This window comes from Amblyomma americanum, chromosome 9 (assembly GCF_052857255.1).
Source record: "Amblyomma americanum isolate KBUSLIRL-KWMA chromosome 9, ASM5285725v1, whole genome shotgun sequence".
Taxonomy (NCBI): Eukaryota; Metazoa; Arthropoda; class Arachnida; order Ixodida; family Ixodidae; genus Amblyomma; species Amblyomma americanum.
Genome location: NC_135505.1, coordinates 115,464,230 through 115,488,137, shown reverse-complemented (window position 1 = coordinate 115,488,137; position 23,908 = coordinate 115,464,230). Strand labels below are relative to the sequence as shown.

At 44.1% G+C, this 23,908-nt stretch overlaps 1 protein-coding gene across 1 annotated transcript in view; it reads right to left on the bottom strand.

The window, feature by feature from the left end:
• Nucleotides 1-23,300, bottom strand: part of LOC144103603 (uncharacterized) — a 42,172-nt gene extending 18,872 nt beyond the window's left edge. The window contains exons 1-8 of the mRNA XM_077636275.1: nucleotides 22,567-23,300; nucleotides 18,011-18,040; nucleotides 8,598-8,681; nucleotides 6,628-6,642; nucleotides 6,330-6,347; nucleotides 6,135-6,173; nucleotides 3,417-3,506; nucleotides 50-207 (exon numbers count right to left, since the gene is read on the bottom strand). Of these exons, the coding sequence (XP_077492401.1) occupies nucleotides 50-207; nucleotides 3,417-3,506; nucleotides 6,135-6,173; nucleotides 6,330-6,347; nucleotides 6,628-6,642; nucleotides 8,598-8,681; nucleotides 18,011-18,040; nucleotides 22,567-23,050 (918 nt within the window). The 5' untranslated portion in view covers nucleotides 23,051-23,300. The remainder of the gene's footprint in view (nucleotides 1-49; nucleotides 208-3,416; nucleotides 3,507-6,134; nucleotides 6,174-6,329; nucleotides 6,348-6,627; nucleotides 6,643-8,597; nucleotides 8,682-18,010; nucleotides 18,041-22,566) is intronic.
• Nucleotides 23,301-23,908: the final 608 nt, after the last annotated feature.

The window sequence follows — 23,908 nt, the reverse complement described above, 5'->3', positions numbered from 1 at the left end:
ACACACACGCTTGTCAACTTAATGAGGGTCGCCCAGAGGTCGCACTGACCTTTTGGCACTCCAGCGTGGTACATGCAAGGCTTTCGATGGTCGCCCTCTTCTTGAAGCTTTTCACGATGAACAAGGCCACGAGGAACATCAGGCAGACACCCGCCAAGAGCGAGACAGTTAGCAGGAACAGGTGTTTTCGTCGGCTGAGAATCGCGGCTGGAAGGTGCATGTAAGTACGCAACACAGTCAAGCGCTTGAGAGCAGGAACAGAGAGGCACAGACACGCCACGGAGAAAGGCAGGCGCAGTGCACATTTCTTCATTTCTCCTGCCCTCCTCTGTATTTATTTTCGCGACCCTCAAGACCTCTAGACAACATGACATTGACTATGAACATGACGACATTGCATAGTGTGATTCATGCGCGCCCGCTGAACATGCGCACTGTTTGTGCGGCGGCAATGAGGCTACCACCACGGTGGCCCAGAGCTCAAGGTGTCCCACCACCGCGGAGTAGTACCGCCGGCGCCTCTTCAATACGCACGCTTTGGAATAGCTTTCACGAGAATTTGCGAACTTCGCAAGCACCGTCAATCCTCGCAACGCGCTTTAGAAGAATGTGTACTGACAACGGCGACCAAACGAACCGTCTGTTGAAACTTCGTTTTCTTTTCGTGTTTAACCTGTGTGTCCTTTGTATGTGATTTTCTCAAATACGCTTCATGAGACGAAACCCAGACACCTCTCGCTTGTCTATGGCCGGCGGCGGCTCCCCTCGGGCGACGGGACTCTGGGAACCCGAGGGAGAGGGCCAAAGGTTGAGACCAGCAGAGAGCTCTGGAGGGGCAAGGGAAAAGGGCAGAACGAGCGGGGAGCCCCAACGATAAGCATGTAATTTTTCGAGCTCTTGCTCCCCTCCTAACGAACAGTTTGATTGTTTCTTGTTTCTTGCAATAAACGAAGTTACATAAACGATAACAGTCTACTGTCATTAGAAACGAAAGCTAAATCAGTTAGTTTTCTACAACACCGTCTCCTTTCATTAAATGGTACCCTAATTCATTGAAACCGGCCCAGAACATCTTTAACAATGCTTTGCAACGAGAAACCAGTCTAAAACGAGGCGGTGTACTTAAAAGACAGCGAAAAGTTGATAATGAGCGGCCTCCTGCACCTTAACGAAATATGGAATGGCCTTCCTAGAATAAATATATTCTGCGGAAATACTACCCTGCTTTTATTAGTGACGACCGTCTGAATAAAATATTTCCCGATGCATCCCGATGCATTTTATATACATGCTTCAATACTCTTCCAATCAGAAGCAATATATCAAAATCGGGACAATCAGCGCAAGGCTAAATGGCCGCCGTGCTGCCCCAGGAAAGAACGCCCAAAAGGCAGTTTCGTAACATTTTAAACAGCCCGGTCAAAACTTCAATAAACTTCAACTATTCAATCTCCTATCAGGCTTCAAACCTGCAAGGGATGCAAAATACAGAGAGGAATTCCTAACCCACAAATATAAATAAAATTTTAGAACGGGAACATCACTAACGGAAACTTAAAATCTCTAAGGTGTATTGCTGCACTGACAGCATTCTTTTAAAATGCCTTGCGCGTGGCCCACAAGAGAAAAACACGTTAATCCGGCCTCACAGTCCTGCCTATCCTCTCTTTACCGTTTCTTTTACCCGACCTCTCCTCTTTCATTTTTCCTTTTCTTTTTTCGCTTCTCCGTATTTCGCTCTGCCTTGGGGATCAACTGTTTTCACCTCACTTTTCCAGATCAACCCAACTAACATACCATGCTACCTTTCGCACTCTCCTGCGTGGAAACAAAGCCTTTTAAGCGTATGTTTGCTATCTCTCCACCCTGCCCCACCACCTGGCGTTCATTATGCAGAGCTGGCGCATTTATCCCCAAATTTGCAGGTAAACCGGTTAGTCCTCTTTAGCAGCCATCCTGCCAGCGACGAGATTTTAAATTTCACATTCCTCATCCTAACCCCCTTCTCACATCACGCTCTCCTCCCCTTAACCGGGACTTCCTCCTCGGGATGAAGGCCGCATAAAAAGAACCAATTGTGAATGATTGGTCGAAACCAGATACAAAAAATCGCTACAATACAACAATCGAAGGATTCTTGACTTTATTCCATTTTGACGCACTAACTATGGGAATCAAATGTTACGTCACAATATGCCACAATTATTAAACCAATTACAGTCTATGAATGTCAAAATTTCAAAAAGCAGCTTGCGTGAAATTAAAGCCACCTTGACATAAGCAATAAAACGCTGTTTCAGTATATATATATATATATATATATATATATATATATATATATTTGATGTATAAAATATTTTGTATGTATATCTTTGTCTGTGTAAAAAGTTTTGTCTACAGTGTTGGCCGATCTTCCGATGTTTGCAATTTTTTACATATTACTCATATTTCCTGCTGTATGCCATGTGAAGTGGGGTCCGGGGGGCCCTCAAATGATCTGCGATCACTTTTTACCCGGACCTACCCACATCAATGATGTAAATAAAATAAACTTGAAACATGAAACGAAGACATCCTGTTTTCGAAACTGGCTAAGCACGCTGAGGATCCCCCCTCCCACGCTCACTTTGTTGTCAGCATGAGATAGACTATGTAAAGGAAAGCATTTTTACGGCCCAATACTAATTGCAGGTTCTCGTGGATGTGTAGAATGACTTCAGCGTACTTCCTGCCGGAGTACCTCAAACTCTCCCGTGCGCATGTGTGCTTGCGCACACTGCTTCACAAGACGTCCCTCTTTCGCCGTGTATAGGAACTTTTCCCTTCCTTTGTCCAGTCTCGTGAATCCTCTTGCAAAGTTTCCTACATAGCTAAAGTTCCTGAACCCAGCACGAAGCCATTGGCTGTTCTTGGGCCACACTACAGATTCGCGCGATTTGATTTTTTGTATTTCTTGTGGACTCAGTTTTGCCTTTCATTGCACGGCAGTATTTATACTGCTGATCAAAGAATTTTTGTCAGCTTTTGTCTTTTTGCGAGGTCTGCATTCCTACTGTGTTTATTTCTCATTATAGCCCATCATTGACTGTAATGAGTGTAGTCCTAAACATTTGTCTGCTTATTCATTTCAGTTAATAAAATGTAAAGAAATATATACAGAAATAAAAAGAAGAAAGATAAACGTGTTAAAGCTGATCGTTAAACTACGAGAGCCTCCGTTCGACGGAGCTGTTTTTAGCAAGCTACTCGAAATTAATGTTGTGCTCGCAAATACAGCTAAAAGGTGCGAACTTCTCCCCAAACTACGGCAATCATTTAAGCGATACGCGTATACAAAACAATCAGCGTTTGCTGGAACGCGTTTCTAATGGCTGAGTTTTCTCGAGCAAAGATCGGTGTGTGCCGTAATTACGTACCTGGTGTGACCTTGGGTTCTTCTGCTTGCACTACGACATCCTTTTCTGTTACATTTCCTTCGGCGGTCCTGACCTCTTGCGCCGTCTTATCTGAAGGCACGTGGACAAAGAAAACGCGCATGGATAGCAATGAACCACGCACAGAGTAAGCCTTCTTGCAGGGATGTTGTCACTATTGGCATACGGTGAGCGATTGAATCAGCGGAAAAGACAGAGGCGCAAAAAAGTTATTGTAGGGGCATGTTTTTATTGGGCGCATTTCACGGTCACGTGACTCTGCAAGTTAACTCTCTGTGATTGCAGAACAGCCATCATTTCAAAGACACGTATGATATAAGAGAGAACTGTAATAGGGCATGACATCTGGACGCTAAAGGCGTTGGAGCATCTTCGTTTTGGAAGCATTCGATTCTCCTATTACCATCCCCATTGTTGGTGAGTGCGATGTCTACATTTACTTCTTGTTTTCAATCACGTGCTCTTCTTGAGGGTAAGCGCAATTCTGCCTAAAATAATGATCAGCTTCACGATTAAGTCTCATCAACGTGATGAACTCACCGGTCATTTTCAGAAGACATGAACCTTTTGTTGGCCTCACCATGAATCATTCATTTACTTTCACCTGTGCACTATGCCACACGTGAATTTTCCTGTACTTTTTGCTTACCTTATTTGTAGTAACTTGATCCTCTTTAGCTTATTTCCTGGCATTAAAATTGCAGTGTTGCGTTAAATATGCCTATGTTTTCATCATGTGTGGATTTACACAAATCCAACTGTAGCCCCTCCTTATGTAACGCCCTCGGGCCTTTAAGGATGAAATGAATGAAATGAAATGAAACGGGGTAGTTGAAGGCACCTGTAGAGTGTACTTCACCTCACAGCGGCAGAGACAATTTCTCCAAGGATGCACTGCATTTCCATAACTATTTACAAGCATGCCACACGGCAATGCAATCGGCTGAAGGCCAAAATTCTGTTTGAACAGCTCTAAAATTTCGAGAAGGGTTCGGTGGGCATGAAAGGAAACCTTGCTACTTTCTAGTCAGGGCCAAAAGAAACATTTAGCTTATAGTTACGTTTATGTGTATATTTGGCTTAAGCAAAGAGTGGCTTCCACTTTTATTCCAGAAAACTGTGAGGTGAAGTAAAAATAAAAAAAAATAGCCGGACATTTACCTGTAGCAAAGCGATCTACCAGGTGTTACAGGTAAGACAATTTTGAAAAAAAAAAGGTTTTATTGGGGGAAAATGTGGCTTTTGCGGCACAGTATTACCAGTGTTGGCGGACGCAGGAAAGCAGGCTAATTTTCTTTAATAGTAAGGTAGTTAACTAATTTCTGATAATAACCTTTTTTTAACCATCACAGCTAGGCAACTGGTTGCAATTGGAGATTTGTAGCCAGTCGTTAGTAAGAGCCTTATCAGTTTTAAGAATTTCCAAAAAGCGATTACTCTCGGCGCTGTGGCTCGACAAAATTTGGCTTTGGCAAGTTACGTGCACGGGAAAGGTTGCTTTGCCTGCGTGCTTTTCGAAAGTGTTTGTATTCTGACACGATGTTGCCAAATTTTGTCGAGCCACAGCGCCGAGGATAACCACACGTTCGAAATTCTAAAAAAAAAACTGATATGGCTATTACTAATCTCAGCTACAAATATCTACTTGCAACCAGTTGTCTAGCTGCGATAGTTAAAAAGTTAATTATGAGAAATTAGTTAACGAGCCTACTACATAAGAAAATTAACCTGCTTTCCGGTGTCCGCCAACACTGGTAATACTATGCCGGAAAAGTCATATTTTTACGTTAGTAAACCTATTTTTGAAAATTGCCTACAGTCTTCCCTGTAACACCTTGTATAACGACGGATAGCGTGATGCGGAATATGATGCCATTCGGTTCGTTTCGCAGCTCGCGCAGGGGTACGGATTTGTGTTGTTTTCATGCCGTTTAACTCGCATTAACGCATGCAGATGATATAGAAAATTCCCGATAGCTTTGGAGTAGCTAGAAATCAATCAGGTGGTGGGTTAGGCACGTGCCCACCCATCGAAACGAGAGACGAAGACGAGAACGTGCTGTCGCTGTTATATGACCTTGAAATGAAGACCACATTCACTGTAGACACGTATTAGGCGGCGTTCACAAAGCAAAAGTCTGGTATACTAACATAGCCCTCTTGCGGAACCCTAAACCACGGCCCATAAAACTCTCCTCAGGGCACTAACTGCAACCAACAGAAAGAAGATCTATCCGAAAAGAGCAACTAGCCCTTTTGATTCGGGCGTGAAAAATCACATCAAAACATCCCAAATTTAACACCTTTGTTTCATCTTTACGAAGGTGTCACCAGCTTCCAAATTAAAAAAAAAGAAAAAAGGCTTGATTGCGGTGTGATCGCTGTAAGATGGCAAATATTTCCAGTATACGAGAGTCTCACGTGGCTTTGTACCACGTGGCTTTGTACCACCGGAACGAAGCCTCCTGGCCACACACTACAGGACTGACACACTACCATCGTTAAAAAAAACAAAAAAACAGCACCTCAACCTTTTCCCCACGCCCTTTCGCAACGTGCTCTCCAAAGGACGTTGAAAAACTTACTCCACCACAATGCAGCAGCTACAGCAAAGCTACATCCCTCATCTAAAAACCACGTTCATACTGCATCTGTGACCTGTGAACTCAAGGCAGCGCCGAAGGCAATGTATAGACTCACCGCGTTCCCCTTCTGGTTTGTTCTCTGCATCATCTGGCGCTGAAATTATAAGTTGAAGACACGGCAACTTCTCTACATTTTATGTTGGCAACATAGCACGGTGGCACTGTCACAACCGCATGCACTGATTCCCACTGCAACGAACCCGATGATAGAACATGCCATTTTTTTTTGTCAGACACGATGTTTACTTACACATTAACATCAGTATCCCTGAGGCAGAAGGGAAAGGAGAAAATAATGGGCCAGAAGCGTACATAAATATGTGCTTTCCATCGCTAAAGCTTCTTTGAGAATTAGAAGATGTCTTCGTTATTACACTTAATTATGTATTCATTCAATACAAGTTACAGCACACCACAGTTCATTGCTGCTTGCATATAGGCGAGCAGTATTAGCTTTTTAACACATTCTTAATCTGTAATGAATTCCATATTACTCTGCATACGTTGAGGAGGAATGTTACTGCAACAAAAAATTTAGTAATACTTACCTGACATTTTTATAGCTAAGTGAAAAGTAGCAGGGAATCATAATCAGATAAGGAAAATTATATGATTGGGAAAAAAGTAAGCTATTCTGGCGGGAAAACAGGTTACACGTTTCCAGCTTTCCTGGACATCGCCAACTGGCGCCATCTGTCAGCGGCCAATAACGAACGCAGTGTAACTGAATGGGAACATTTTCACTTGAGATTGAGAGAAATCGAAAACTTCACGGGAACAGAGGCGCGCATATATATATATATATATATATATATATATATATATATATATATATATATATATATATATATATACTGATGGCTTACTCTTCCTAGGAGCTGCAGAATTTTAATTATAAAATGCTTCCTGCTCTCTCAGTCCAGACATTTGACAGCCGTAGTAAATAAGTGGGGTGTTCCAAACATTATACACTCCCGCGGTAATTTCTGTTGTTCAACACCCTGCAGCACGGGGTGCCGGCCGTACAAACTAGAAGTGCTAGTCCAGACATCCTGGGGGCCGAAGTTTGTAGCACGAAATTTCAAATGCATGCCGCTCTCAGTTGAGCACACTCTGAAGCTCGTGTGAGCGTTTCTACTTCGCTCAGCACGAGCAGTCCAGTCATCCGAGCGTATTTTTACATTGCAAGAATAACGCGTCAAAGGCTGTGTTATCTTTTCGATGTTTTCTTTACCTCCTCAAACATGTGCTGATGAACAGGGCCTCATCACCTCTGGTTAAAAGAATGCAGCCGAATATAACCCTGCCTCTTGTTTCCGCTAACAACAGCAAAAAAGAATCATGTTTCGGACGCTGCCTTTTATAATGGCGACTCACAGGTCATGCTCACTGGTGATTACAAGCCACTGTTTGGACGCGTGTCACTGTAATTGCAGATCAGGTAATAGCACACACAAATGAGGACCAGGAGAGATGCAGAAGACGTGGTGACCTGATGCTGGCATTTCGGTTGGGTGACGTCATGAAGGGACAAAAGTGTCGAAAAATTATTAGTTGGAAATGAGTGCTTGTACAGTCTACATCTCCTTGACCTGGTTTATAAGTAGTCGAAAGAGATCTGCACTGCAGCACCAACTCGCCCAGTCGTCGGTGCTCGCGACTACCCCTGGTGGCCCACGCGAACATAAGTGGCCCACGCGAACATAAGTGGCCCACGCGAACAGATGTTGGTTATGCATGTCTGATTAGGGAGGTGAGTTGTGGCGCCCACCAAACACTCATCACTTGTAGGAACTAACGTGGCAGTTTGGGCATGTTGGTAGTGCATGGCATGATTGAACAGCGCACACAGGGCGAGGACAGAAGGAGAGAAATGACGAGACACGAGCGCTGACTTTACAACTGTTTATTTCGAACCTCGCTCCGTAATATATGGGTATAACATGGCCAACGTCACGCATGCGCGACAAGCGGAACGTTCAGGCGCTGACGTCCCATTGTCATGTGGGAAAAACTACTTGGGCCCAAGTGGTAGGTGTCTGAACGACCGCCTCCGGGAACGCTGTAACAACGTGTCTGAAAAGAGAGGTGGGTTTCTTGACGAGCACGTACTGTAAGAAATCCAAGCCTGATGCCAGATAAAGATGGTGAGTCAGATCAGGTTTCCATGTGCCAGGCCCTCTACCAAGACTGTACTCTTATTTCAAAAAACAGATGTAAACTGAGGCGCGACATTATTGAAGCCGAAACAGATCGTTTAGGTGGCTCTTGCTCATCGAAGCCATCGATATTCCTCACCTGTAAGGACCTTTTGTACCTACGTCAGTGCCTGAATGTTCCACTTGTCGCGCATGCGTGATGTTAGCCATGTTTTACCTATATATTCCGGGGCGAGGTACGAAATAAATTGTTGTAAGCCGGCGTTCGTGTCCCGTCGTTTCACTCCTTGTGTCTTCGGCGCTGTAAAGTCGTGACTTGCAGGAAGTCCACAAGCAGCAAGGAGGTAATAGATGAGTACCTGTAGGAATCAAGTCACACGCACGTACGTCATCAGCGGTCGGTTCGGGCCGAGCCTTGAGCATCTCGGTGATTTCTCTCTGTCCTGTTTGGAAAAAGTATCCGTAAAGTAAAATACGTTGCGACAATACGCAATATTGTTTGAACGTGCATCATTTCATGATCAAAACCCATAAGAAATGCAGCCAAGCGAGTCCGTACATATACAGTTGTGGCAGCAGTTGAAAGTCGCTCACTGTCCTGTCCGTACATGTTGGCATTTTTTTTTTCTGCCGGCTAAATGCTCTCCGACGTACTCCAAGTCACACAGCCTCTGTGCTGCAACAATAATGCTATAATCTTAAGAAGTCCTCAAAACCTTATTTGTGCTTCAACGAGAGCTTAGGTAGAGTAACTATCAACCGAGGCATTGGCGTAGATGTTAAAGAAAATGCCGTTGACCTTTTCAGACACAGGTGCTGAGCACCATCATATTCCGGCATTAATTTACTGATTGCCTTCATTACTAACTAAGCCTAATTAATTCCTCACTCTCAAAGCCTCAAAAGCAGTTAGCAACATAAAATACTACTGAATAACTCCAGTGTGCGGTAGCATCCAAGGACAGGTAGATTTTGGTCTGTTCGTTTTGTACGAGCACCTTAAGAATTTCGTTTCTAGCTGTCGCCAGTTCGGTGTTTCTGTGTCTGTGGACATGTATTTCCCTTTTAAACTATTTACATTACGAACACGTAACGTCCGCTTAAATTCCACTTGCTTCCGCAGTAAGACTTGCCATTATTTTCTGTAGAAACTGTCGCTTGTTCCCAGAACTTTGTTGTAGGCAATAATTGCGTCCATTCAAGACTGAAAACAGCGCTTATACTGACGCACTTGCTGTACGAAGTGAAAACGGTCTTTGGGAAACAGGAAAAGGGAGACGCGTCGGATGTCAAAAACTGATGGCAGCAGTCATGCTTAGCAAGTGAAGGGGTTTCCGCTTACCGGGAGCTGAAAGAGGGGATGAAATTGAAAACTTTAGGAAAGTTGGAATTCTCACGTCAATCGTTTTAATATTTTCTTTCGTACTTACGCGTCGCTTCCTCCGCTGCATTACGGGAATGTAATGCGTTGTTAGTGCATATGTTTCCTATTTCGGCGGCGCTAATAACACGCCCTTGTTCATTTTCACTACACAGAAAAGAACAGCGGACTTCTCATTAGCTGAGGTGAGGCCTGAAATTGCTAGGTCATGGTGTCCATACAACTGAGTGGCCCTATAAGGTTTGGTTTGGTTTGGTTTATGGGGGTCTAACGTCCCAAAGCGACCCAGGCTATGAGAGACGCCGTAGTGAAGGGCTCCGGAAATTTCGACCACCTGGGGTTCTTTAACGTGCACTGACATCGCACAGTACACGGGCCCCTAGAATTTCGCCTCTATCGAAATTCGACCGCCGCGGCCGGGATCCTAGAACCTACGCCAGAGGGCGCTGCATCGTCCGAGCGTCAGCGCCCTCCGTTGGAACACCAGAAAACTCGGAAAGTACACTGTTTGAACAGGGGTGGCGCCTTATTCTCAATCGTGTTTGAAAAAAAAAAGTCGAACAAGGAAATACCACTAGCCTAACCGCATCGGCTACTGCGCTTGCCTCTGCGCTTGGTGGACCGATGCCGTGTTCCAGAATTCCGAATGCCTGAAGAGACTTCTTACGTGACATTGTAATTTTCGAATGACATTTTCCGGGTGAAAAAATACACGTTCAAAGCTGCAAGGCTATCGAGACACTTCTAAGGAAGATGACGAACAAACGCGGTGGTGGCTAAAAATGCTTGATTGGTCGCGTTTTGAAGTTTATCATATTGTTTATTTAGCCACTGAGGCCTCGCTACTTCTAAAATATTGCGTCCGTTCTTGAAATTTCATCTAAACAAAGGAGAGAATGTGCGTCAGGAACAACTAAGAACGACCTTTCAAACGAGGGCCCGCACGTTACGGTAGCTGTATTCCGCACCCAGCACGTGCACTTTGAAAACAGCGTTCGCCACTCGTTTTCCAGGAATTGAAGGAGCATGCACTGGTCACGCACTATAGATTAATTATTTCTCGCTTTGAAATGAAATTGGTTATTGGGGAAAGGAAATGGTGCAGTATCTATGTCACATCTCTACGGACACCTGAACCGTGCCGTAAGGGAAAGGATAAGAGAGGGAGTGAAATAATAATAATAATAATAATAATAGTAATAATAATAATAATAATAATAATAATAATAATAATAATAATAATAATAATAATAATAATAATAATAATAATAATAATTGGTTTTTGGGTAAAGGGAATGGCTCAGTATCTGTCTCATATATCGTTGGACACCTGAACCCCGCAGTAAGGGAAGGGATAAAAGAGGGAGTGAGAGAAGAAAGGAATAAAGAGGTGCCGTAGTGGAGGGCTCCGCAATAATTTCGTCCACCTGGGGATCTTTAACGTGCACTGACATCGCACAGCACACGGGCGCCTTAGCGTTTTGCCTCCATAAAAGCGCAGCCACCGCGGTGGGGTTCGAACCCGGTAACTCCTCATCAGTAGCTGAGAGTGAAAGAGGAAATGAAGAGGCGCCGTAGTGGAGGGCTCCGGATAAATTCGGCCACCTGGGAATCTTTAACGTGGTCAAATTTATTCCGGAGCCCTCCAATAAATTCGACCACGTGGGAATCTTTAACGTACCCGCTCAGTGGTTAAGGCGCTCGGCTACTGATCCGGAGTTCTGGGTTCGAACCCGATCGCGGCGGCTGCGTTTCAATGGAGGCGAAACGCTAAGGTGCCCGTGTGCTGTGTGATGTCAGTGCACGTTAAAGATCCCCAGGTGGTCGAAATTATTCCGGAGCCCTCCACTACGGTACCTCTTCTTCCTTTCTTCTTTCACTCCCTCCTTTATCCCTTCCCTTACGGCGCGGTTCAGGTGTCCAACGATATATGAGACAGATACTGCGCCATTTACTTTCCCCCCAAAAAACAATTATTATTATTATTCCCCGGGAGTAGCGGTTCATTAGTGTTGCGTTTCTCCACCAGGGGAGAAATAGAGCGCTAGTGTCGAGGAGCAAACTCGAGCTTGGGTTCCCAATGCACCGATAAATAGTGAGTGTTTCAGGGACTGTCTGTAGAAATAGTTAAAAATTAAACCTTCTGAGATTTAGGGTGCGCAGATATGCACCGGCGTGTGTGCCTTTGTTAGTGTCTGTGCTAAAGAGGACTTACCGGCACTCCTTTTTCTCAAAACTGAAAAAAGAGAGACCACGAATATGTAAGGTGTTTTCTTACACTGGTCAATTCAATATGCTTCGCAGTGCTAACCAGGACATCTCTTTGGCACGAGTTCATTCAGTCAGCCTTCTACTTTCGCCTTGGCGCGAGATAGAGGGAAAGTAGGACTGAGATGCAGGCCATAATTGCAGCGACTTCCATTTACACTTTGCTGTGAAAAATTCATTGCATGCACATTGCAGTGAACGTATTAAAGTGAACTGAGGCAGCTGTCTTTACAATCTTTGACAAATATTCTTGTAAAATTTTCTCCGCCATGTCGTCTTTTAACCAGCCACTGATGTATCTGATTTTATCTAGAAGGAGCAAGCCCGCAGATTTATTTGAATAGTAGCTGAGGTAACTTTGTTCTTTAACGTTCAGTGGGCGCTCCCTCGCCATTTTGTTGAAGCAGAGATCAGTTGGTCTAAAGAATATACTTGCTCAGATTACCATATCGAAGGAGATGTTTCATAGACACTTTCTTTTTCTTCAATTGCTGCTGACGGCGGCTTGTGCTATTTTTTCATTTGCCGGAGCGCGCTATTAGTCCATTCTTTAACAATGAGATTTCATCAAACAGAACCTTCTTTATGTATGACACCGGATGTATTGAATGTCAGTAGTTGCGGTACTCTCCAAAGCTCACTACGCCTTGAATACTGCCATATTGATTAATCAAGAATTTTGAGACGTAAGTTCTATCTTACAAAGCATAGTTTGCCTTCGTGCTCGCAATAAGGAGCACTGATTTTTTCCTTTTGTTTAAACAAACTGCGTTTTGACATGTATTCTGGCTACAATTCGCAATCATCTTATACATAATTTGTAATCTGTATTTTTACAAACGCTACTGCTGTGCGTCACGACGCTGAAACATGCCAAAGAGGTTTAGTCAAGACCTCCTTTCTAGCTTCGCAGAAATGTTTTGGATTTTCAGATATGTTTAATAAATTCAGATTCAAACAGCATCGTATGTCAGGTACAACTGCTGTCGTATTTTCAAACATTACAGCGTCCCGCCACTGTCATTTTTAAAATGAAACTAGGCACTTCCCGGCCTGCAGACATACAATTTTTGTGGTTCAAAATATCGGAAACACTCAAGCATTACAAAGGCCTCCTAAGAAGAAAAACTTGCTCAGCGTTCACTGTACTTACAGCTTCTTCTCCTTGCCCGGTCTGCAGGGAAAGAAACCACACTGTCGATGAGCAAAACGGCATGAAATCGTTATATTTTTAATTGAATTGCGGCTTTTGTGTCATGCACTTACTTGCGTCGAATCGACGACCCAAGGAAAAATAAAATAAAATATGTCCATTCGGTTATTTGCAGTTTAGTGTAACGCAACTAAAGATCGAATTAACTTTCGCTCCATGCATTGAAAATTTGCCGTGACTTTGCCGTTTTATTTCTCTTTCATAAATGCAATTGATTCACCGCCAGCACACCGACAACGTCCCTCTTATTCATCACATAGATTACATAATGACTACATCTATGGCGGCATTTATGGCAGCACTCATGCTTTCAACTTCTCGGCCATTCTGCGCACCATCCGCCTCTGGAACGATCTTCCGGATTGCATCGCCCAGCAGCGTAATTATGACATCTTTCGCGAACATCTACCCAAACACTTCGTTGATAACGTTTAGTACGTCATTTATATACTCATGTTTCATATAACTTTGTTTTCAGCTACTTGAGACTATTGCCTCATTGGTTCTGTTCATGCGCAGCTATCCTCAGGTATGGTTGAAATGTTTCCTTTCGCTTTTGTATAACTTTTTATGCATTTCTCCTATTTTTGTCCCGTGACCCATAGTTGTCATGTATCTTTATCACTTTTTGTCAATTGCGGTATCTTATCTCAACTCACTTGTTTTCGTCTGTTTTGATGCACTTTTACTATGCATTTATTTTTAGCTTATTTTACATAAACCTCTGCATTTGACCCTCCTTACATAATGCCTTATGGAGCCTGTAAGGTGTAAATAAATAAGTAATGGGGGCCAGCATCTCTGTAGAGTGTACGCGTCAGCATAGGTTACTGCAGCCTCCTAGAAAAAAAAACTGTTACAATGTTCACGCAGGTATTAGGCGGGTTATTATCGGATCAGCTCGTAATTCAGATTTTGTAAGAATTTTAAAGCGAAAGGTTTACTGGCCGCGAGCTTGCGTTTCACCGTGGCGGTGCTCTGAGGAGGCACATGACGTCACAACACGCGCCTCGCCGCGGAGCCGAACCGGTCTGGCCGGACCGGCGGCGGCTGGCGCACTCGGCGCGAAATAGAGACGTGCTCCAAGTCTCCGCCAGTGCGGTCAGAGTGCGCCAAAGCCGCCCACAGCGTAGGCGGTCAAGCGCAGTTGGAGTATAGAGGGTCTCGCTTTGGCCGACGGCGCGCGCGCGCGTTACGCCGGAGTATAAACGCGCCTTAACAGAGCCTGCGCTTAACCGCTAACCAACGTATTCGATGGCGGCATCTATGGGAGGCACTGAAACCCTCCGCACACTCAGTGAATTAAAAACAATAACAAAAAAACCTGTGCCGAGGCTCGGAATTGAACCAGGCGTTTGCCGTTTGTGGCGGAGACGCTACCACTCCGCCAGGACGGCTCTAGCTTTAACCATGAATAAAGGTGCATCTAGTGAATGCACTCTTCCGATGCAGAAGTCGCCACGCTTTCGGTACGTATATCCTGGCCTAACAGAGCTACGCCATCGGCCATTTTTTTTTCATTCATTGCCTCGCTGCTGTATCATGACTACACAAGGACGACTCTCTGCATTGTGGAGTTCTGCGTTGCAGGTGGCTGAAGCAGTCTAAACAGAGCCTCAACTTACACGGTGAGCCAAAGGACATTTCGCAACTCGCTCCAGGCATAAAAAGCGTTACGTCAGTTTATGACTATAACTAATACTGAATCCCAAATAACGGTCTCGGTTACCGGGATGCTCGAGGATAATTTAGAGCTTCTTGGCTTCCTTACCGGGAACCAAAGCCCTATCACACGTGTTTTCGCCTCTCCCTTCGACTGCAATGCGCCTGTGATGAGGCAGGAATTCTAACCCACGATTTCTTCCCAAGCTGAAAATCACCTTGCACACAGCAGGCGAACCACAAAGACAGTTAGTAATGTGATACCATTAGAACTGTCGTCACACCAAAACCCCGCCGTTGTTCGTTGTCACGATATTCGCTGATTGGTCGACATAGGTCAGGTGACCTTGCGACGTCATCACAACCTGCCCACATGGTTTGACCAACCTGGTTTCCAGACAGCACCCAAATTGTAGAATCGAAATAAAAGAAAAAAAAAGTGATTTATGTAAACATGACACCGTTACAACCTAGCAGATACCTGCTACTGCAGCTAACATTCTGAATGTGTCGGTTGATGGATCGATAATAATTGCAAAGAAACTGACGCTCACTTACACCGAAGTTGCAACAGAAGTTGGGACAAATGTGAAATTTAATGCCATTGCATTCGACTCTTAAGGTGACTTAAGCGTCAATAAAGTTTTCAAGGTTCGTGTACTTTCTACGACACTGATAGTACAATAGAATTTTCCTTTCTTTTACCAAGACAGCGATTTTTAAATCCGTCACACCCGTTCGCAATATAACAACAGTCCTTATCTTTAGGTGACGATGAGACGGAATAGGATAAGTTGTGAGGCCCGCGGTGGTGATCATGGAAAACCTAACTTACATCATTAAACTCTTATCCTAAGTAAGCGTTTTGACAGACTCCGGCGTAGGGGCTTGCGCAAAAATTGGCCGCGGTTTAGCTCTGGTTAAACTTGGAGTGACGCGATAGCTACAGCTGGCCGAGTGGGACTCGCTCAGTCCAATTGCAAAGTCAGTCTTTCGCCGCTACGTTTTACTGGGCGTTCCTTCATCTTCGTTCCTGGACGTGGATTCATTTTCTCCCCCCTATTTCCCCCTCCACTCCTCCCCCACTCGGTTTCGCCGGCGCGCCGCGCCGCCGGCAGCTGCCACGGTGGCCACGGCGCCGCCACGCTGAAGGCTCGAAATGCTAGCGTAGCGTAGGAGCGCGACGAGCACACCAGCTGCGGGCTGTGATGTCACTCCGCGCATGCGCACAACTGCGAGGCGGGCGGCGTCTCCTCCGCCGTCGGCGCAGCGGCGAGGCGCGCGGCGCGCACACTAGCTGCGGTCTATGACGTCACTGCGCAATCGCACAGCTGGCGGAGCGGTGGTGCCACGGCTCAGCGCGCAGCCACGCTGACCTCGCGAAGTGGCTGGCGTAGTGTAGCTATCGCTACAGAAACTATGCCATCCATTAGGACAATATAGTTCAAATCGTCACGGCTCTACCCTTCTTCACTTTTCTGTCTTTCTTCGGGACAAATTTGGAAGATTTTTATCATATACGGGTCTGCAACAAGATTAACATAGACAGATGCTCTACAGGGATTACTGCTACTACTTACGTTCGCTGGAGTCCTGGGCGTCTGAAAACCAAAATTTCAGCGCGGCTTAATTTATTGTTCACGATCTTGCCTGAAAGCAAACTGCAGCCGACGTAATTTCCACTGATCGTTCTTAAGATCCCACAGAAAGCTTTAGCACTGCCCAAAACACCGCTCGACATGACTATTACTAAAACTAACTAAAAAGGTGTCGTTTGGACGAGTGTCTAGTCTAAACTACACCAAAAAATTACAAGGTTTACTTCGGCGTATGCGAGTAGGGCACGGAACTAACCTGAACAGACGAAGAAAGTCGTCATTGTAAAAGCGCATTCTGAAAAAGCATGATTTGTTTCTACACTCTAAAAACGAATTAGCCTACAAGGAAATAAAAAAGGCTGAACGGTATTCTAGCGCACTCCTTAATAGGAGCAGAGTTTGTTTCCCAAGCCCTCGGGCACACTTCCAATACGAAAAATGCGGAACACTTAAGGCTGGAAACGCTAAAAGATTCCCCCCCTCAACGGATATAAAGCTCTTGCAGTTCCGAAGATTTTAACCCCAGATTTTAATCTGCTCTATTTCCTAACCTCAATACGTGCAGTGCCACGCTTAAAAAGTCACCTTCCATTGCTAGCTGCACCAAGGCACTAAACTTTCAGGTGGGAATGTGCCCTCGTTGCCAACTGTAAATACCCACGGCAGCTGTAGCCAAGCGGTTTGAGCCACTGCCTCGCATGCGGAATGTGTGGGGTATGGTTCCCGGTGCTGCCGTATACCCACCGGTGATAAAATGGGTTGAAGTTTTCTCTTAGGCAGGTGCTCGGCTTAACTGGGGTAAATGCTTGGGAAATGTGTCTGACACCATCTTACGTAGATGCAAATACCTCGCTCCCTGGCAACATCTTTGGCCATACCTGCCCTTGCGCCACAAAAATTCATCATCAACGGTATTTATTTATTTGGAGAGTAAAATCTACCCAGTGATTCTGGCTGCGTACACTACCCTAAAAAAAAAGAGAGCTAATGGATGGCTTACTCCTTTTTAATTCCTTGTAGAGTAATTCATATTTACTGTGTGCTGCAACGTCCTCAACTTTCTTTACGCTATACTAAGATGAATTACTGACGACTAGCCAATCCGCGACTTTTAACTGACTGTAACAACGTGACTTAGGGACGTGCAAGACGCAACAAGTCATGACTTGAGGATAGATCAACGCAATCTTTGTTGACAGTGAAAATTGATTTTATGGTTCTTTGTGGATATGTCGGTGTTTATTCAGCTGCAAAAGGCGCATTTAATGGCGAAAAAAATAGATTTATTGCTAGGATATTTTTCTCGCCCCTCGATTCAAACTCATGACAAGAGTAGAGAAGACTCCCGTGATTCCTGTTTGCGGCATAGCCTTCCCTATGGGATCGGCGCGAAAGAAACTCTCGTTCAGCTTGTGAACACGGCCTGTGGTGGCGCCACCTGTATTTTCATTTTTGGCATTTTATAGTTTACAAAAGCTTCATTATCAGTGAAACTATACTCTTTGCAATTAGAACGCTGCACTTCATCGACAATGCCCATTTAATGAAGCTTGTAATGAAGCTGCTACTATTTTGTTTTGTTGACCGAGGATTATATAACACACTGCGTACATAACAGACATTGTCATATAACCTATAGTCTGCACTTACCGGCGACTTTTGGCTCTTCTGGAACAGCAACTGAAATAGCAGAGGCATTTTGAGATTTAGAAAAGCTTAAAACTTTAAGAACTGCTAAAGATATACACAGGCACACATTCAATGTCTTGCGTAGGGAATGTATCGCACCTAGTAAGAGATGATTCATAAAAAAAACAGCTGCACGAGTAAGACAGTGCTCAAATTGTTCAAAAGAAGAAATTGTTCAAATTAAAAGTCTGTCAGCTATTGCTGGTGTGAAATTTAGCGAGACAGTGTTGAAAGCAGCCTTATAGGTGCACGGGTAAATACCGATGACATAAATGGCAGATTTCGATTTTTCAGTATCGGGCCATTTTTTTTTTGCAGCGAAAGCTGTTATACCTGTTGCTTAGACATATAGCCGTGCATTCTACAGTGAAGTCTGCCGTGTAAGCCTTAGGACCTAAATTACTCAATGAATTAATTCGAACTGAAATTTGAATTTAATTTATTTAATGTAATCCAACTAAATTAAATTAAAGTGCCACACACCACCACAGCTTTGCCATTGCTCTTGTGTTTCCGAAGGATAAAACGTTTCCTCTAATTTTTGCAACGATTTTTTAGGAAAGACTGCCAAATGGCATCACAATTTGGAACGAAGTTATTAGAAGTTGCCTCAAGGATGTAGAAAATAACCAGACCTTCTCTTCAAAGTATAACATACAGCGTCAGCGAAGCTATGTCTACACATGACAAAAAAGTTTGCAATTTATTCCCTCTGCCCCCGTGTTTTTCCCTATTCTTTCCTAACGATTCGTCAGCGAACTCTAACGCACTCCCTGCAAGTGAAAAGTGCAGTCTTGCCAACTATAAGCTCGCACACCTAGTAACAACCGCTTTCGGGTCTGTTCCCATGACCGCCCCGACTACGCAAGAAACAGATCTTGACAAAATTGTGTGGCGTTGAATAAACATTGTTGAAAAAAAAGAACGATTATCTATGAGACAATGTAGGTACATGCCAAACGGAGAAACATATGGATAACGCATTTTTGTGGAAAATGCCGATAGTACGATTAATGTTCGTCACTTACAAGTAGCTCTTCTTATTGAAGGAACAGCTGAAATAGCAGGACGAAAATTACAAGATTAGCTTTGTCCGACTATGCCTGACCGCGTCCAGGTTTTGCGTTGATTGTAGCTTGTTGCCACAATCACCAGCCAGCGGAATGGTTGCAGTGCTACAGGAGCGTGAACGCACTGTCAATATATTAATCAGTCCTACTAAATACCAAGCTGCGTCATTTCCGTTAATAATGCCTTTGAAGGCTGGAATGAGTTGTTGGGCACTAGCATGGCATACACGTAATGCTAGGCCCGCTATGCCTGGTAATGCTGGTAGGCAATGCTCATAATTTTCCCCTTTCAACAAAGCTCAGCATTAAATTGTCGCCAGTCATGTGCAAAGGCGAAGAAACATTTTGGGGGTTATGACATGCTCGACAGTCCATCGTCCTAGTATTATGAGCTCGTTGATCACATACCCACAATGCGCAAAATGAAGGTTAGTAATGCGGCAGTGGTAGATAAGATTATAGGCATCTCACGGGAGCAGCAGTGGTAGCGCTGGACACCGTTGAATAAACAATGGTTCACAATAATCCCTGGTCGATACAACCATAAATTCATTCAGTAAGCCACAAACTATGTCAGTTGCCAATGTAAGTGATTACTGACCAATACTAAAATTCATTTCTCAAAGTTCACGTGTGTAGAGTTAAATTATAGGGGCAGCTGGCTCTCAGAATGGTAAATGTAAATGTTTTAGTTAATTTTTTCATATCGAAATTATATTTTTGCTTGCGAATAGCGAAGTGCATTTCAGAAAAAATCAAGCTCCACTGGGAGTTCAAACTAATTAGAAGGTTATTTTTAAATTTAAGCATGCATATGTTCCTTCACTATTTTTCGTTTTTTGCTTTATTATTCGGCACAATACTTTAGCCATGGCCTATTATTTCCCTAAGCAGCACAGCTGATCTGTCCTATATTGAACGCATAATGGCAAATGTTGGCCCTACAAAGGACCGGAGTGAAACCACCCATCTGCAATATTGGGCCGATTACCTGGCCATGGCTAAAGTATTAAAGACGTAATACTGGTATTAGAGATGTAATACTTTAGCCATGGCCAGGTAATCGGCCCAATACTGCAGATGGATAGTCTCACTCTGGTCCTTTGTAGGGCCAACATTTGCCATTATGCGTCCAATATTGGGCAGATTAGCTGTGCTGCTTAGGGAAAGAATGGCTATGTCTAAAGTATTACAGATGGCTAAATTATTAAAGATGTAATACTTTAGCCATGGCCGTGTTAAATGCTCTAAGCTTAGCTCTCCATCTCACTCCTTTAGCTTTCAGCATACTCCTCCTCGTGGCACGCATTTTCACTATAATAAACCACTGCTTGTCAGCTCTGAGTTGATAGGCATTGCGCGAGAACACGGAAATACATTCTATTGTGCTCTTAAGGGTGGCTTAAGCGTCGTCCAAGTTTACTGCCTCAGTACCTCGCGAAATCAAGCTTCGCTGAAATTTCACATTAGGAAGCAATGTAATCGTGCTCAATTTCTTATTAACGTTAAATGCGCACCGTATGCTGGCAATAAATAATGAAAACTTGACTTACTTGATTTATTGCTGACGGCTGGAAACGGAGAGAAATTAAATGTACAAATAACCTAGCTATATTATCAAAGTAGCGAGGACACTGCGAAATTTTCTTCAAAACCGAAAAAAATAGCTTCATTTCACTATAACATGCGGAAATGCAACTCATTACGACTGCGCCGTAATGAGTTGAGGTCGGCCTCATTCAAAATGCACATAGCCTCACACATTTGCAGCTTATTGTAGTCTTGCAGAACACATGCAGATTCTCTATTCAAAAACAAAAAAGAAAGTTGGTCAAGCATACTGTACTATTCTATGTCAAGCCTCATTAATTAAATTAATGCTTACAATTTCACACTCCAAACGCTGCTAAACATTTCCATGTAAAAAGTATTATTTCAATGCGGAACTGCAGCTTGATTCCTCAAATCGACGCTCGCGTGTCCAGTAGGGGCTGAGGGTGCCCATGCATAAAGCTTTGGTTGAAAGCACGGAAGTTCAGTTATCAAAGGACATTCTTTCTAGGCTAAAATCTCAGATGCTGTTGACTTTTATCTCGTGCGTAGAAGAGGCAGTGATAGCTGTGATGTACACACTGTTTCCGTGCCTTGCTACACCACATGACCATGGAATGCAGAACATGTCGGCAGCGCCACTTTTCTGGTCCATATTTCCGCATGGCACAGACCCATCTAGGCAACACTGTCATGGGTCAGCTGGGCAGCAGGTTGTGGAGTGATAGATATTTTACGACAAAGACGCCATTTCCCGAATTCAAAAGAACTATTTTGCGGCTGGAAATTTTCAGTTCGGCCGCTTATAATGGTGTTCCTCAAAAAAAGAGAGGTAGTGATTTTTAATTAGCCTGGCTTAAAGATGGAGGCCTCGAAAAACAAGAAAAGAAAAAGCCAGCACAGCATAAAAGCTTTCGAAGCGACATTGTAGGGAGAAACTTCGCTGCACCGAGTCAACTTCAGCGTAAATTGTGAGTACTACGCGTAATGAAATTGAGAAGCTATAGAACCATTAGCAGGAATGAGGCAGCACTTTTCGTGTCTACAAACAAAAAAGTAGATATGATGGCTTCCTGAGTTTTTTGTTCGTGGAAATCCCAAGGAACGTATTTCTCACGTAAATTCGGCGTCAGCTACAGCCGTTGCATATTGGGCGTCACTGAGAACAATTAAACACAAGGCATGTCCGGCATCATCGGACAAAAAACTTGAATAGTGAAAAGTTGTACGATACTCTTATGGAAATATTGAAGTTAATGGTCTATTTTTCCCATGAATAAGAAAATCTTTCTTTTAACGTGTTTTCATCAATCGTACCGAGCAGTTAAGACTGCCAGAGAAAAAAAAAATTAGGAACGCATTTGACGATAGCAAAAAGGTTACAAAGAAAGCGACTGTGTAGTGGGACCGGCGGACCAATGGCACATCATGTGGGACTGTGCCAGGTTCCTGACCGAAGCTACCTCCAGGACACACCCGCCCGACCTTCAAAGTGCAGTGTAGTCTTCAGACAAGGAGACTAAACTATGGGCCGTCCAGCAGGCCCAGGGTGCACTCGAAAAGCACAAGCCTCACGACCGACCAGAAAAGGGTCGAACTGGGGTAGTGCAGAGTAGGGCATCCTATCCTATCCTCGAGTCTAAGCTCGATCTTCCTCCCTAGCTGACCTGTTCTGGTCCTATGCTGTATTCCATTGTACTTATTTACACATTCTTTCACGGCAAATTCCAAGCGTAACGTGACTCTGCTAGTCTGCTACGCCATCTTAGTTTTTAGGATAGTGCAACAGGCTAGATAATTTAGCTAAGCAGTCTTAGGATGGCACTCTTTATAATTTTGAATTTGCGACCGAAATCGGCCCGATTCCAGTTTAACGGCCTCATCCATTTTCCTTACCATCACTCTTGTCAGTCTTCTCTTTGTCCATGCGTTGATCCTTCACTGTGTCCTTGGTCTCGTTCTTCTCCTTGTCGTTCTTCTTGTACATCTTGTTGTTCTCTTCATCCTTATCCTCGGATTTCTGCTTGTCCTTCTCAACGTCCTTACCCTCTGGCTTATCCTCATATTTCTGCTTGTCTTTCTCAGTGTCCTTACCCTCTGCTTTGTCCTCGTCTTTCTGCTTTTCCTTCTCACTGTTCTTATCCTCTGCCTTCTCCTCGTCTTTCTGCTGGACCTTCTCCTTGTCCTTGCGCTCTACCTTCATGTCTTTCTGCTTGCCCTTTTGTGCGCTTTTCTGTTCGTCCTTGTCTTTCTGACTGTCTCTCTCCGTGTCCTTGTGCTCGTCCTTCTTCTTGTCCCTCTGCTTGTCTTTCACACTGTCTGTCTCCGTACCCTTTTGATCAACTTTCTCCTTGTCCTTCTTGTCTTTCTGCTTGTCCATCACATTGTCCTTCGTGTCTTCCTGCTTCTCCTTCTCCTTGTATGTCTTCTTGTCTTTTTGTGTGTCGGTGCTCTTGTCCTTTAGACTTCCCTCCTCTCCCTTAGACTTCTTTCTCTCTCCCTTTTCACCTGCAGAAAATGAAGAAAAAGTGTAAAAATAACTGGCGGCCTCCCTGGCATCTCCCAGTGGATTTTAATATGCCGAGAACTTTCCCAGGCCGCCGAGACCTGTGCGAGTAGAAACACTTTATAATGTTCAATGACAGACACAAGAGGAGACTTTTGTGCCTGTTTCTCTTAGTTGGCCTGCGCACAAAACAAAACATTATTCCCTTGAAGGCCGCAGTTGGCGGCCTCTGTTTCATTTCCTTGCTTGCGACTAGGCTAGTTCAACGTCCGCTCTCCTTCCTTCCCCTAATCTCCATTGTTCGAGACGTTTGTTTCACTTCCTTGCTTGCGACTGGACTAGTTACACAACCTCTCGCCTTCCTTCCCCTAATCACCATAATGAGTTCGAAATCTTTGTAGCCCCCTCATCTCCTCTATATAGAGGTTACACATGATTGACAGCAAACAGTAAAGTGCAGCCGGTTGTTCTTATAAATGTTAAGCACTTACTAAAACAGTCTTCAATGAATTCATTTTATGACAGCGAGGGACACCTCACCCATGATGAATGTATATTACATGGTATGTGCAGAAATTAAGAGGAGACCATGATTTTGTGCCCTGCTCTTCAACCTATGGTACCGAATGACAATGCTAACAGAAATGGTCTTAAAACCTGTGACCTTTTTCGTAAGTTTAATGTACGTTTGAGCCATAAACTTCCGCATTGCAAGGCACTGTGCCATGCAAT